The 16136-nt window shown below is 31.2% G+C and overlaps 1 protein-coding gene and 1 long non-coding RNA gene across 2 annotated transcripts; one reads left to right on the plus strand and one right to left on the minus strand.

The window, feature by feature from the left end:
* The first annotated feature begins 206 nt into the window (after positions 1-206).
* On the plus strand, positions 207-3072 carry LOC131611468 (uncharacterized). Its single transcript, XR_009286917.1, has 2 exons — positions 207-299; positions 2769-3072. It is a non-coding gene; the product is annotated as an uncharacterized LOC131611468 (long non-coding RNA).
* A 6400-nt stretch (positions 3073-9472) lies between these two features.
* LOC131611469 (protein RGF1 INDUCIBLE TRANSCRIPTION FACTOR 1-like) lies at positions 9473-11333 on the minus strand. The gene is made up of 5 exons (XM_058883487.1): positions 11022-11333; positions 10635-10814; positions 10464-10538; positions 10239-10376; positions 9473-10104 (listed from the first exon to the last, which is right to left on the minus strand). The coding sequence occupies exons 1-5, from the start codon at positions 11022-11024 to the stop codon at positions 9760-9762; spliced, it is 741 nt and encodes a 246-aa protein (XP_058739470.1). The 5' UTR covers positions 11025-11333; the 3' UTR covers positions 9473-9759.
* Positions 11334-16136: the final 4803 nt, after the last annotated feature.

A 16136-nucleotide genomic window follows, 5' to 3' on the forward strand; every position in this document is an offset into this window, starting at 1 on the left:
TAATTATTTGGTGATATGATGATTAATTGAATTAATTGACTATGTGTATATTTGTGTTGGTTTAGTTTATTGAACTAATAGAGATATTAAGAGATTATAACTAATTGGGCCTATTTATTAGAGTTAGAAGTAAATAGAGGGTTTTATCTTTTAAGCCCATTTTATAAACCATAAGATAGTAAGGGTTTAGTGAGAGTAGAGATATCATTTCATTTGGTCATTTTCAAGAGAAGAGAAAGGGGAGAAAGGAGGCTAAGAGAGGAGAAGAGCAAAAGCTAGAGTTTGAAGAAATTGAAGAGGTAAGGGGAAGAATCCTTATTATTATGGGTTAGCATGATTGGGTCAATGGGTAGATTAACATGATTTAAGGATTTTGTTCTTCTAATTTAGGTTTTTGACATGTTAGGTTTTGTTGAGAATTCATGAAATTGTTGTTAGAAACATGTTTTGATGATAGTAATTGGTACATTAGTGAAATTGAGAGATAGATTAAGAACCCACTTTGATATTTGTATTTTGTACTCTCATTCTGTTTCATTAAAAATATACCTTGATAAACATACTGGTATGTATATCAACTGTATCGTCACTTTTCATTTACACATGTGTTCTATCATCCAAATTGAATCTGGAGGCTTAATACCCCACGCTAAAAACAACCTAATATTTGCAACATTGTTTATTCAAGTTGGTATGTGAGAATAAATAATATTGGACTTATTATGATGATCCTCTGTTTGTGTGAAACAAAGCGGTAACCTTAAGTTAAAAGCAGGAGCTTTATATGTGATGAATAATAGTGTCAGCCTTACTAATTTAGAATGCAAGATTGTCACTTGTTGCTAGTGTGACAATATACTATTTTTCTAGTTGCTCTAACTATCTTTATTTTATATTTATGATATTATGTGACAATAATTGGTGTTTCAATAAGATTGTTCTATTAGCTTTGTTTGAAAAACCAATACAACTATAACATTTAGATATTATATAAGTTATAAATATATAATATTTCATTAGTGTAAATAATAATAGTAATAATAATTTAATGTTATTAATATAATATTTTTAGAAGTTTTGAGTTAGAGATAATTATTTGGGTTATTTAATTAACTTAAGTTATTTTCAATCCTTAGAGTTGTCAATCGGATTGTTAGAGTTGTCAATAGAGTTGTGATTGTTAGAGTTATATTTTGTTTGTTTTGAGTAACCCTGACATGTTTAGAGTTGTGAGAGTTGTTTTTGAGTTGTTTAGAGTTAAACCCGATGAGTCATAAAATTAATATTAAAGATATTTAACTTTTTAGAGTTGTTTTATTATTACTTGAGTCGGACTGTTAGCCAATTAACATAAAAATGAGTACCACTTGTTCTTCTGCAATACTGTATCAATAATATAAAAAAATGATACAATGTAGCACTAATATATGTATAAAAGATGATACAATGTATGGTTCTGATATACACTGTAGCTAGAATAAAAGAAATTAGTAGTGCTATAATTCAAAGAATCCCGTTTGACCGAATAGCGGAATTAAGCGGTATAACTAGTTATCCGAAATTTGGTGAAAATTTACGTGGTAGCTAAATTTAATTAGTAGATTAACGTGGTAGTGTTATTTTGTTGAAAATGTGATATTTACGGGCCGACCAAAATAGTGTGAATTTGAATATCCATTATATTAGATATTGGTTTTGGAATAGGAAATGAATTAGAAACTTGGAACTAATGTAGTGTAATTACTAATTGGTTAATTTAATTAATAGTTGAATTAATTTCAATGAGTCTAATTGATTGAATATATACTTGGAATTGGATCAATTATTCGGTTTATAGGTAAATTACGGTATCTTGAGAATTTAACCGTAATTGTATTTTTGGCTAAATACTAATGAATTAATACTTGGTTTGGAAGTATATTCTTATATTTTATTGGCAATGTGAATAAACATGAGATAGTATGATTTACTAGTGTTAATTGTGTTTTGTGAATCATAATTGAATATTGTTTCTATTATGTGGATTGATATCAATGCGTTGTGAATGTTGTGTACAATTTGATATATAATTCATAGAGTTGAATTATTGTTGGTATGCGGTAAGTTAAGATTGATGAGATAATCTTAATTGCATAGTTGGTTGGTAATTGTACATTCATTCATGGCATAGTCGGCTTTATTGTGGAAGCGGTGAAACTGTGGGTTCACATGGTAATAGACGGTGATCCTTGAATGGAAATAGACGTAGAATACATTGATCCTTAATTGGAAACATACGTGGAGGCTTTGATCTTGTCCGGATCGGAAGCGTGGCTTGGATTCTAGATATTGAATCGGAAAGCGGTGAAACATTGGGTTCACATTGCAGTACCACATGCATAGCGTCACATATCTTGCATTGAGTCACATTAGAGTTATGCGGTAATTGAAAATGTGAAATTGATGTAGTTGTGATATGTGTATGAGTTTGATAATTGAAATGAATGATGTTTGGATACATACTTGGTTAAATGTGTGAATATGTGATAATTATGGTTATGTGCATAATTGGAAATATAGTATTGAAATTGGAATAGTATACTCTTTGTACTTGTCGAATGCTTAATATATGTGAATATATTGAATAGTATTATTTTACATGATTAGGCATGGTGTAATAAATTCCTATAATTGTTAATTTTAACCATTGTATCTTATTATACTTCCTTCATAATGATTTGTATTCTCACCCTTCTGTTTTAATGTTGCCCTCGTTTGGCGACATGCAGGTTCTAGCATTAGTAGCTCGTGCGTGATCTAGCCGGAGTTTTCTTCCGTGTTTGTTGGAGATTAGGTAGTGAGTCGATGCTCTGGTCATGTAACACTGGGTAGACTAGTCGGGTTGAACTCATGTTTCTATTTGGTTATGTATTATGTTTATGACTTGAGAACTTGTTATTTGGCTACTTGTTGTTTGAGAGGCTTTCAAGCCAAATATTCTGATTATGATTTATTTTATGTTGAGATGATTATTGAGATATGATCATGGTATGGGACATGAATCATTTTATGAAATACATGAGTATTTTAGTATTCTCCACTGTGAATGCATATTCTGTGTGAATTGTAATTAAATGTTTAGGTGTTATTTGAAATGACCGGGTGTATCGTATATTGTAGATAAATGCTGTCGGTTTTTAAAAGCTTTTAGTTTTTGAAAACGTCGATGTGACGCCCTTTTAAATTATATGCATGCTTATTCTCTGATTATATGCTTATTATTTTGGGGTATAAAAGGGGTGTTACGATGAAAAGCATTTTGAAAACCAGATGGGCTGTAACTCAGATGCAGGCTTGGCAATACAACTCTAGAAGAATGTAGTTGAATATGAAGGACTGTATACAGGATGTCTCGTGGAGGAAAGTAATGTTCAAGAATCTAGCAAGGCCTAAATCCATCCATACATTATGGAGAGCTTGCCACAACAGTTTGCCAACTAAGGAAAGACTTCGAAGGTTTGGCATGATTGACACTGATGAGTGCATTTTCTGCAGGAAAACTGAGACTCTAGATCACCTTTTGTTTTGCTTTCCAAGTACGAGAATGGTGTGGGAGGGAGTTCTGAGTTGGTTACAATCGGTCCACAACCCTCAACAGTGGAAGGAGGAATTACCTTGGTTCATAAAAATGTGTAAGAAAAAAGGCTGGAGGCAGAGAATTTTTCAGTGTGCCTTTACAGAAACTGTGCATGAGTGTTGGAGATATAGGAACACCATTTGTTTTGGAGATAATATGAGCCCGCGAAATTGCACTTTCAACATTATAGATCCTGTAGTGTATAGATGTTGGGAAAATAGAAAAATTAGGCCTCCCTTGGATAGACTAATGTTACCTTGATAGAGTCTGATTTCTTGGTCTGTTAGTAGCTTTTGCATAGTTGGATCAGGTTATGATCACTTGCACTGTATTGTTTTTTGAATCTCAATAAAGTTATTTCATTTGATATATATATATATATATATATATATATATATATATATATATATATATATATATAGGGCATATCATATGAGAATGCCTTTTTTATATGAGAATGTGAGAATGAATCTTAACCATTGGATTTTAAAATAAATGGTGGAGATTATGTGTGAATATTTTTTTATCTCTCCTCCATCTCTTATATTAATGATGGAGGAGAGATAAAAAAATATTCACACATAATCTGCACCATTTATTTTAAAATCCAATGGTTCAGATTCATTCTCACATTCTCATATAAAAAAGGCATTCTCATATGATATGCCCTATATATATATATATATATATATATATATATATATATATATATATATATGGGAACGTATCAAATTAGAACTTTAGTTATAATGAGAACTGAGAACTTTTAATAATAACCATTGGATTTGAATTAATGGCTCAGATTTACCTTATATTTTAAAATATTCAATTAATGTTTAAGTGAACAACATATTTATGTAATATGTATTTAACATATGAGATAAATTTGAGCCATTAATTCAAATCCAATGGTTATTATTAAAAGTTTTCAGTTCTCATTATACGCAAAGTTCTCATTTGATACATCCCATATATATATATATATATATATATATATATATATATATATATATATATATCAACAAATCAAAATTTAAAGGTCGTGATTTATTGTTCTCATTTCTCATAATAACCAAGTGTTCTCACTTGAGTCGTCCCATATATATATATATATATATATATATATATATATATATATATATATATATATATATATATATATATATATATATATATATATATATATATATATATATATATAGGGGACGACTCAAGTAAGAACACTTGGTTATTATGAGAAATGAGAATAATAAATCACGACCTTTAAATTTTGATTTGTTGATTTTAATGAACTGTATTGGTTTCTTTTTCTATGTTGATTTAAAATAAATATTAAGGATCGTAGAAAGAGAAATCAATCCAGTCCATTAAAATCAACAAATCAAAATTTAATGGTCGTGATTCATTGTTCTCATTTCTCATAATAACCAAGTGTTCTCACTTGAGTCGTCCCTATGTGTGTGTGTGTGTGTGTATATATATATATATATATATATATATATATATATATATATATATATATATATATATACACACACACACACACACATAGGGACGACTCAAGTGAGAACACTTGGTTATTAATGAATCACGACCATTAAATTTTGATTTGTTGATTTTAATGAACTGGATTGGTTTCTCTTTCAATGATCCTTAATATTTATTTTAAATAAACATAGAAAGAGAAACCAATCCAGTTCATTAAAATCAACAAATCAAAATTTAATGTTCGTGATTCATTGTTCTCATTTCTCATAATAACCAAGTGTTCTCACTTGAGTCATACTATATATATATATATATATATATATATATATATATATATATATATATATATATATATATATATATATATATATATATATAATCCCTGTATCCCAAATTTTTATCTAGCTTATGGTTGATGACTGATAACTTATAACTGATGACTTATTGCTGATAAGCTAATTAAAATGTTTGGTAAAATTAACGGTTAGACTAGCTGATTAATTAAAATGACATAAAAGAAATTTAATAAGTAATTTTTTTATTTTAAATTAAAATAAATTATAGAGGGTAAAAGTGGAGTTTAGTTAAAATGTTAAGAGTAAAAATGGAAGAAAAATGATAAGCTATAAGTTATAAGCTAAAACACTATTTGAAATAGCGTCTGGAAAATAAGCTATAAGCTAGTAAAATAAGCCATAAGCTCGTGATGAAAAGACTGTTACCAAATAGATATTTTATTATTGTATGAACTTATAAGCTATAAGCTCAAAAAAAGACATGCCAAACAGAGCCGATTTCTCTTGCCTTGCATTAATAATAATAATAATAATAATAATAATAATAATAATAATAATAATAATAATAATAATAATAACAACAAGTTAGAGTTATAGGCTTGATAAATTCTAGACTTTCATTTTAATATAGTAATAATAATTAATTAATTAACTAATGTGTATTTTATATTATAATATTAAAGTTATTTTCCTTCCTCTGCTCGTTCTCTCGAGTCGGAGCCTTGCACCCCTGCCAAACCTTAGAAATCTTTTGTTGAAGCTCTAGGAACTCGCTTGATCCGGTTCTGATTGAACTCTCAGATCAGCATGTTTCTTTTGTCATTTCTTTTAATGCCTTAAAGCTCGGCTTTTCAGCGGTCTACGCTTCTAACTGTAACATTGCTAGACGTTCCCTATGGCGTGATCTTTCTCTCATTCAGAACACTCACACGAATATGCCCTAGAGTTTCATCGGGGACTTCAACTCCATGCTTGGTGCACATGAGCATAGGGGTAGTCATAGTCCTAACAAGTCTCATATGGTAGATTTTAAATTGTGGACAGATCAAAACCTTCTTATGGAGTTTCCCACCAAAGGTGCTTTCTACACTTGGGCAAACGGTTGCAATGGGTCTAATCTGGTGGAAAGGAAGCTCGATAGAGCTTTCTGTAACAAAAGTTGGTTCAATTCTGCTATTACCATATCGGTTTCCTCGGTGCCTAAGCACAGATCAATCGCTGCAGTTTGGCTTGGTGGACAGAGTCATCCCCACTTTGATCGACACGACCATGAACAAATTTCTCACTATTCTTCCTTCTATTGAGGAGATTTCCAATGCTGTTTTTTCTCTCAACAAGCACAGCGCGCCGGGCCCGGACGGTTTTGGTGGCATTTTCTTCCACACTTATTGGAGTATTATTAAATTAGATGTTTGTAATGTTGTGCTGCAGTTTTTCAATACTGGGTGGCTGCTGCCTAATTTCAACGCAAACTCGGTGATTCTTATCCCCAAGGTCAAGGAGGCGGATTCCATCGATAAATTTTGCCCCATTGCTCTCGCTAATTTCAAGTTCAAGATTATTTCTAAGATTCTAGCGGATTGGCTAGCCTCTCTTTTGCCTTCTCTTATCTCTAAGGAGCATAGTGGTTTTATTCACGGGCGTAACATTAGGGACTGCACTTGTCTTGCTTCGGAGGTTGTTAATGTTCTGGATAAAAGGAATCATCGCGGCAACTTAGCGCTCAAAATCAATATCTCCAAGGCCTTTGATACTCTCAACTGGGATTTTTTGTTACGGGTGCTTGCGAAATTTGGTTTCTCCAATACTTTCTGCGCTTGGATTCACTCCATTCTGGACTCGGCTTTCCTTTCGATCTCCTTCAATGGAGCTAGTCACGGTTACTTTAAATGTGCTAGGGGTGTTAGGCAAGGCGATCCTCTATCGCCGTTGCTTTTTGTCTTGGCAGAGGAGGTTCTCAGCATAAGCATTTCTTGTTTAGTTGAGGAGGGGGCCTTGGAATTAATTAACTACTCTAAGGACTTTCTCGCTCCCTCGCATGTGTTCTACGCGGATGACCTTCTCGTTTTTTGTACGGGCAGATTTGCAAACATCCGTATTCTTAAAGATCTTTTTACGGACTACTCGAAGGCTTCCGGTCAGATTTTCAACCTATCAAAGTCCATCATTTATTCAGGGGCGATTTCGAATAGGAGGCCAGATAGAATCATTCGCTTAACTGGTTTCAACAAAGGGTCTCTTCCTTTTATTTATCTGGGGGTTCCCATTTTCAAAGGTAGGGTGAAAGCTCAGTATCTTCGTTCTATTGCAGACAAGATTATTGCCAAACTTGCTGCCTGGAAAGGAAACTTGTTATCTATGGCTGGGAGGGTCACTCTTGTTAAAGCTTCCATTCAAAGTATGCTTACATATTCTATTTCTCTTTATTCTTGGCCTATTTTGCTTTTGCGGAAGATCGAAAAGGCATCGAGGAATTTTATTTAGTCTGGTAACATCAATAACAAGAAGTTGGTCACGGTAGCCTGGAAGCATCTGTGTCAGCCCTTTGCACACGGAGGTCTTGGTATTCGGTCTTTAGTCAAGTATAACGAATCCACCAATTTAAAGCTTGGTTGGGATCTCATGAATAGCTCGGCGAATTGGGCGTTAATGTTTAAAAAGAGAGTCTGTCGCCCTCATGGAGTAATTAAGCACCATATTTTTTTCTACTATTTGGATTGGCATAAAATTGGAGTGGAGTATCCTAAGGAGTTACACATTCTGGTCTCTCGGTAATGGGGAATCTTTTTTTTTGGTTGGATTTATGGTGTGCTAATATTATGGTTGAAGACACTAGTTGGGACTTTCTGATTTCGCACGGTATCGACCCTTTCACCAAGGTTTCGGAGTTTATTCAGCACGGTCAATGGGTGCTGCCAAACAACTGGGTTGTGTGGTTTCCGGAGTTGCTGTCCAAGCTCCCTGCTCTTTCGCTGCGGCCAGGCCCGGATTATAGATTCTGGTCCGGCACGGATTCGGGTTCTCTTAGCTCTAAGGATGCCTATGTTTTCAAAGTTTCTCGGTCTCCTAAGGTGGACTGGGCGATGAAGGTTTGGCACCCCGATATTCCCCCCGCAAGATCTATGTTAGTTTGGAAGGTTATGCACGATAAAGTTCCAACGGATGATCAACTTTGCCGTAGAGGTATTCGGATGGTTTCCAGGTGCAGCCTCTGTCTTCGTGACGCAGAATCCACGGATCATTTGTTTTTCAGGTGCAATTTTGCGATAAATCTGTGGCTTTGGCTTGTGCGCATTCTAAAGTTACATAGCTGCCCGAATTCTCTTTTGGCTTGGTGGCAGAGGTGCAGTGCTGGTATTTCGAAGCAGTCCCGTTTAGTGCTTTCCGCCGCGGTTATTTATTTGAGCAACCGGTATTTGAGCAATCTTTTTTTGATATATATATATATATATATAAAATAAAAAAAAAAAGAATAGAGAATACCAAAATAATTAAGAATAATTTTTACTCTATTTGATTTCTCTATGTTAATGTGTACAAGAGTGACTAAGAAGAAAATTAAATCAAATATTTCAATTTAAAACAAAACAGTTATTCATATTTTTATAAATAAAAATAAAATCTAATTACAGATTGATTAAAATTCCAATTTTCGATCTAACCGATTGAACTGTCCAGTTCAATTTTAATTACCATGAAGTTTTTCTAGTTGAGTATAAACATTGAAAAAGAAAATGGTAGTACCTAGTAAAACAAAAGGTATACCTTTCATTTCAAAATTGATTTCATCCTTTTATAAAGCTAAAAACAGGTAGCAATACTCAAATCGCCAAAATGCAACAAAATTTCTTCACTCTACTACTATTTATCTTTATACTGTTATCTTTATGGAAAGAAAATCAAATATAAATCAAATCACCTTCACACTACATGACAAAAAATAACAACAACAAAACTAATCAGGATTGATATCAGACAAATCCAAACTCAACGAATTGCAAGTTAAATGGGACCTTTACGGAACGAGCATTTCGTATTGCATTAAATCCCATCAATAATAATACCCCTCGGGAAGGAACAGTGAAAATCCAAAATCAAAATAAGTTCCATTACACTGTGCATTATAACAAACCCAGTCACATCATATTCATATCATATCCTATCACCATAGCCTCATAAAAATCTCTACAAAAACTAGGAGCTATAAATATAAATATAGCCTTTTTACCTTCCCAACCCAAGATTTCAAAACATTAATAATTAAATATAACATAATAATAATAATAATAATAATAATAATAATAATAATAACCATAAATTTTAACTCTATTATTCTTCTCCAGCTTCTCCCATTCTTTCTCAATATAGTGGGGCCCTCTGCGGATTTCCTTTCCTTCTGTTCATACTATTCACTGTGATTTCCGTTACCGGCGAGCAAGCAGGCCTACACGGTGGTCGGAAAGTTGAACAGCCACTTCTCTTCTTTCTCACAATCTCAGTAGTTGCAGTGCAAGCAAGTGTGGTTCTACAATCCACTCCACCATATCCACCCGAACCAGATGAAGTCCGGTTCGAACCAACCGGTTCAAGAACCGAGTCAGGAGTCATTAAACCGTCGTCAAGCCCAGAATCAGATAATGGCATGTAGTTGCACTCGAAAAGGTAACCAGATAGAGTACCCAATGTTTTCACAAGGTGACTCACCTGTTAAAAAGACCATCATAAAAGAAGAAAATAATTATAACAGATAAACACGATTAAGCTTTTATCAAAAATTTTAATTTAAAAATAGAAAAAATAGAAATATCGAGATTGTGTAAGAGAGAAAGAGAGAGCACCTTGCAAGAGAGAGAACAGAAATGGTATGGTTCTTGCAGGCTTCTGTCACAGGTGCTGCAGATATTGCCGGAGGAGCATTTCTTTGTTTGTGGCCTCTGATTCAAAAACACTACTTTCGCACTGTTTGTTTTGTAGGACTATAAAGAAAAACGCTAAATTATCTTACATTTTTTAAAATTGAAAATTGAGATGAAAATTATATATGTAAATGAAAAATCGCTTACCTGAATGTAAGAACAGTCGATTAGTTTTGCAGCATCATCCACTCTTATAACGTCGTGATACACGTATCTTCTGATCTGAAAATAATAAAGAAATTATAAAGAATTGAAAATTCAATAATTTGTATGAAATTGTTAGAGTAGTACTTGAAATTGAGAGAATTAAGAAGGAACCTGTAAGAGCCTGTGAGAGGCGTGGGGAGAAACACAGTGAGGGCAAAGACTGATGCAACAATCCAAACAATACACGTTCTTTTCATTCTTTTTTGCTTCTGGATGAATTAAACAAGCGTTGTAGAATTTCTCGGTGAGGAGGAATTGAAGCCAGCGAGGAACGGCTGCAGAATAAGTATACTGAGAAAAAATAACAAAAACATAAATGTTAATGAATTAAATCGAGAGATTAAAAATTGAAAGACAAAAGACTGATTTAGAAGATTCACCATGGTTAGTTAGTAGAAAATGAATTGAATTAACTTATACAACAACAAAAAGTAGTGGAATAGAAAGAGATGGAAGATGAAAATATCAACCTATTAAGTATATATACCAGTAACTCACCATGATTATTATAGTTGGTTAGTATTTTGATTATTTTTGTTGTGTTGTGTATGAGTACTGTTTGTGCTGGTATAGTTACGGAGAGATGATGAGAAAAAAAAATAATAAAAAAAGGGTTTTGGGAAGAGAGAGAAGGTGAAAGGAAACGGCGGTGACAGCTGAGTAGAAATAAGTGGTGTTGCTACCAATGTAAGAAAAGAAAGAAAGAATAGAGAAGGAAGGAAAGGATACGGTGAGGTAAGGTTGGGAGGATAGCCACAATTAAAGAGGATTTGTGTCGTACACTACACACTAGTGCTACAACTACGCTCTTAATTGTCACACGACACAATCTTCAAATGTGCTATTTGATTGACAAATATATATTGAAGGTTTTGATTCGATGTGCTGTGGAACCATTAACTATAGTACTGGTACTAGTATTACCATTTATTATTTATATTAATAATATATTTGTTTGTTATTTATAGCATTCTTAATTTATTTACCTTGAGATAATTTCTCTATCAACAATTTTCGTAAATAATAATCTACATTCGTGTTTATGTGATTCTTAATAATTAAGTTTTGTTTGACAAAATTAAAAATTTAATTGGTATATATTGACATATAAAGAAATTTGAAGGATAATCGTGGCCATTAAATTTTATTTATAATTTAATTTAATTTTAATAATCTATAAAATAGCATATATAAATAGTTGTGATGTATTGACCGTGTAAAAAAATTTACATTAATAGGCCATATCAATTAATCAGTAAAATTAAATTTGTAAATAATAATCTACCCTAAATTCATACTTATTTATGGGATTCTTAATAATTAAATTTTATTTGATAAAATTAAGGGTCCGTTTGTGCGCATGATAAAAGACAGAATATAGTATATGTATTATATCGTATTTCAATTCAGCGTTTGCTGACACAACAGAATAGGATAAGTGAATTCTGAAACTTATCCTATCCTGTTTCACTAGTTCAAATTGTTATCCTGAATATGGCTTATGAGCTGAGTTAGAATTCGACAGAAGGATAAGAAAATTATTTACTAATTTATCCCTATAAAATATAATTTAAAATAAAAAATTAAATATGACAAAATATAAATAAAAATTAATTTGATATTAAATTAAAAATATTAATAATTAATTTAATAAAATAAAATAATTATTAAAATTTTAAAAATATGAATACTAATTTTATTTTTTATCAAATTAAATATATATTGTTGCCAGGATAATTTTGTCATTTACATACTCTTTATATATATATATATATATATATATATATATATATATATATATATATATATATATATATATATATATATACACACACACACACACACACTAGAATTCATGATCTTTTTCAAGAAAAATTTAAGGCTCTGTTTGGTAAGCCATGTTTTTGAGCTTATAGCTTATATCTTATGTCTTATAAGCTCATATGATAATTTAGACTCGTTTGGTAACGGTCTTTTCATCACGAGCTTATAGCTTATTTTACTAGCTTATAGCTTATTTTCCAGACGCTATTTCAAATAGCGTTTTAGCTTATGTCTTATAGCTTATCATTTTTTCTTCCTTTTTTATCCTTATTATTTTAATTAAAATCCATTTTTAACCCTTATAATTTATTTTAATTTAAAATAAAATAAATATATATTAAATATCATTTATGTCATTTTACATTTATAAGTTAATTGAACCGCTAATTTTACCAAACACTTCAATTAGCTTATAAGCTATCAGTTTCAACCATCCGCTATAAGTTATAAGTCATCAGTCATCAGCCATCAGTCATAAGCTATAAGCTATCAGCTAGCTTATCAGTCAACCGCTATTTTTACCAAACAGACCCTAATTGATCTACTCAATAGTGTCAATGAATTTTTCTTAATTATAATTTTTTTTTACTAAATTATAAATTTTAAAATATATTTTATAAAGTAATTTAGAAAAAATATAGTTATTTGACAAGCGTTTATATATGTATATATTAATATTTATTTATACTAACTATCTGGTATCCTGTGTGAACCAAATACATGATAGGATATGTCTTATCAAATCTGTATCATATCTAATCTTTATTCTACTTTATATCCTATCATGTCTCTATAATATTATGCACACCAAACGGATTATAAAGGTAATATTAATTATAAGTGAAAACAATTTAAATTATGTACAATAAACAATTTCAATGAGTATATACAAAATTATATATATAACTTCAAAAATTATATTTAAGACGTAAGTTTTATTGTCACACAATGGATGACGGCTGATAAAGTAAGAGTTAATAACAATAGAAATCAAAGAGTGAAATTGACGAAGGAATATGGAGTGAAAACTAAAAAAAAGAGTAGAGGAAAAATTACAATAAATAATTTCATGAATTTTTTTCTAAATACAAATTATCACTTTTCTATATTTACATTAAAACATATTAATTTATTTAAAATTATAATAAAATCTAAAAGAAAAAATAATTTTAATTAAAAAAAGAATAAAAATATTTTGAAAATTGCAGGGTCACAACTACAATGTCCTTTAAATAGTGTTCGGAAAAAAATATAAATAAGTAAAATATATATATAAAGTTTATGCAAGAGAAACAGTTACCAAACAAGATCTTTTTATTGATGTGAACTTAAAAGATAAATTTTGAAAATGTGTTTAAATGAGGTCATTAAAAATTTGTAAACAATTTAAAATTTAAATATGATTCAATTGAAACTCAATTATTTTTAAATTATTTTGTTTAAAAAGAATATTAAAATTATTTATTGTTAAATTTGTTGGGTTATTTTTATAAATCTTTTAAAAATTGGTCTAAATTTTAAAAATAGAGACTGAGTTGCAATTTTAAAAATTGAAGAGACCAAATTGAAAAATTTATAAATTATTAAAGAGCAACTAGTGGGATACCCGTGCGTTCGCACGGGTACTAGTGTGTTGCAACGCCCCGAATAATTCGATTAATTATTTAATTAATTGATTTTGAAATAGTGGATGAATTATGAAGTGAATGTGAAATACGGGACTTTAAGTTACCTTATTGGAATTAATCGTTTAATTACTGGTGGTAAAATAATGAAGTGATTATTTAATTGGACTTGTTTTGGTGATTGACATTGAAAATGGGGGTGTGAAGCTTAAGCCCAATAGAAATAATAATAATAATAATAATAATAATAATAATAATAATAATAATAATAATACAAGGTTTATATTAAAGGAAGAGAATTAGGTTAATTGAGAAGGGAATAAGGTTTTGGAGAATTGAGATTGATCGTGGAAAAAGTTGCAGAGAAGGAAAAAAAGGAAAGAGGCACAAGGGTTTGGTGAAGATACGAAGAGTTGTTGTGAAGAGGAAAAGTTGCATAAGAGGCAAAGGTTGGAATCTACGGCGAAGCTCTATAACCGGAATTATGATGTATGATATGTGGGAATTTTGGTTGTTGAAATTACTATTGTGTTTGATGTTGTTATTGTCTGTGTTAATGTTGTTTGTTGTGATGTTTTTCTGAAATCGATAAGAAAGTGATTCTGGTTCTATTAATGAAATATTATTGCAAAAGAAAATTGTTCGTGTTGATTTAGTATAAATTGATGTTTTTGAAATGCTGATTGTTGTGTTAATGGATCGATGAAATAATGGCTGAAATTGGAATCTAAGAGGAAGAAGAAAAAGGGAAATTCTGAGAAGGAGAAGAAGTTGTGGAGGGGGCCACAAGAAGTTTGGTGGGCGCCCCTGATTACTAATAAAAAAGGGGGATGGGCGCCCCATATAAGGAAATAGCGACCACTCCAATTTTCCTTTGTTTCTTAGTTGTTTTAATCAGCTGGTAATTATGTTTTAATCTACTGGTTATTATAGTAACATAATACATTTTGTGGGAATAGTTTAGCATGATTTGCAGAAATCGTATGTTAGCAACAGGAAAATAATTTGATAATAGGCTCAACTAAAGTAACACGAAGATACATATAACTTAGCTAGTAGAATAATTCAAAAATGAATGACAGAAAGTTGGCTTAAGAGAAGCATTTTGGTGACAATAGAATGGTGACAGATATTATATTTTGATAGCAGAAATAATTTCTAATGACAGAGAACTAGTATTAATAGTAAGAAATTGATGAAAACAATATCGAATAGGAGTGTTAGTAATTTTAACCGAATATTAATTAACCGGTTTTAGCTGAAAACTGTCCGAGTAATTAGGGAACGGTTGTGGCATGTTTTGGTGATTTGATTTGTTGAGTACTTAGTTGAAAAATGTGAATTTGCAGGTGGTGATGAATTTAGTTGAATTGCCTCTAATTATTGGCAAGATAAAGTTGTAGGCTTTACGGCTAATGTTGATTTGTCGTTGAATTGCCTTGAATTAATTTGTTTTGATTTATGGTTGTTGATTTGTTGTTGATATGTTGTCGTTGGTATGTTGTTGTTGAATTGTTGTCGTTGATATGTTGATACTAATTTGTATACCTATGGTCATTGTCGAAGTGATGATGAGTACCTCTATTTATTGGTACAATGTTGCTAAGTTGCTGTGTTGTTGATGAATTATTATTGTTGTTGTATGACATCCATATTGCGTCGCATACATCACATTATCAAGTTGGGGGCTTATGCTCTGTAAGTTGGTCTGGATTGGAAAAATATTAAGTTGGAGGCTTATGCCTTGTTTTTAAGTTGAAGGCTTATACCTTGTTGACGCCTCTATTAACTGACAGTTTTTAAGTTGGGAGTTTTGCTCTAATGGTACCACATGCATGTGCATCACCGTGAGTCGCATTTTAAGTCGCATATTTGAGTTGTTGTGTTAATAAGTTGTAAAGATTGTAGTAACTGTTTGTATGAAGTGGTGATTTTATATACTCGAATTCTAATATATTGTTTATCATACACTTGTTTATATAGTTCGATATCTCATCCCTTCTGTTTGAATGTCACCCTTATGTTTGTAATGTGCAGGTAAACAAGAATGAAGAATAGTTAGCTTCGATAGATCGAGTCGGTGATGTCGCTCTGATACGTAACACTCGGGAGATGGACGATAGTTGTTTAGTTGTTGCCTTTGTTTTATGTTGCTGAATTTTTA

This window comes from Vicia villosa, linkage group LG6 (assembly GCF_029867415.1).
Source record: "Vicia villosa cultivar HV-30 ecotype Madison, WI linkage group LG6, Vvil1.0, whole genome shotgun sequence".
Taxonomy (NCBI): domain Eukaryota; kingdom Viridiplantae; phylum Streptophyta; class Magnoliopsida; order Fabales; family Fabaceae; genus Vicia; species Vicia villosa.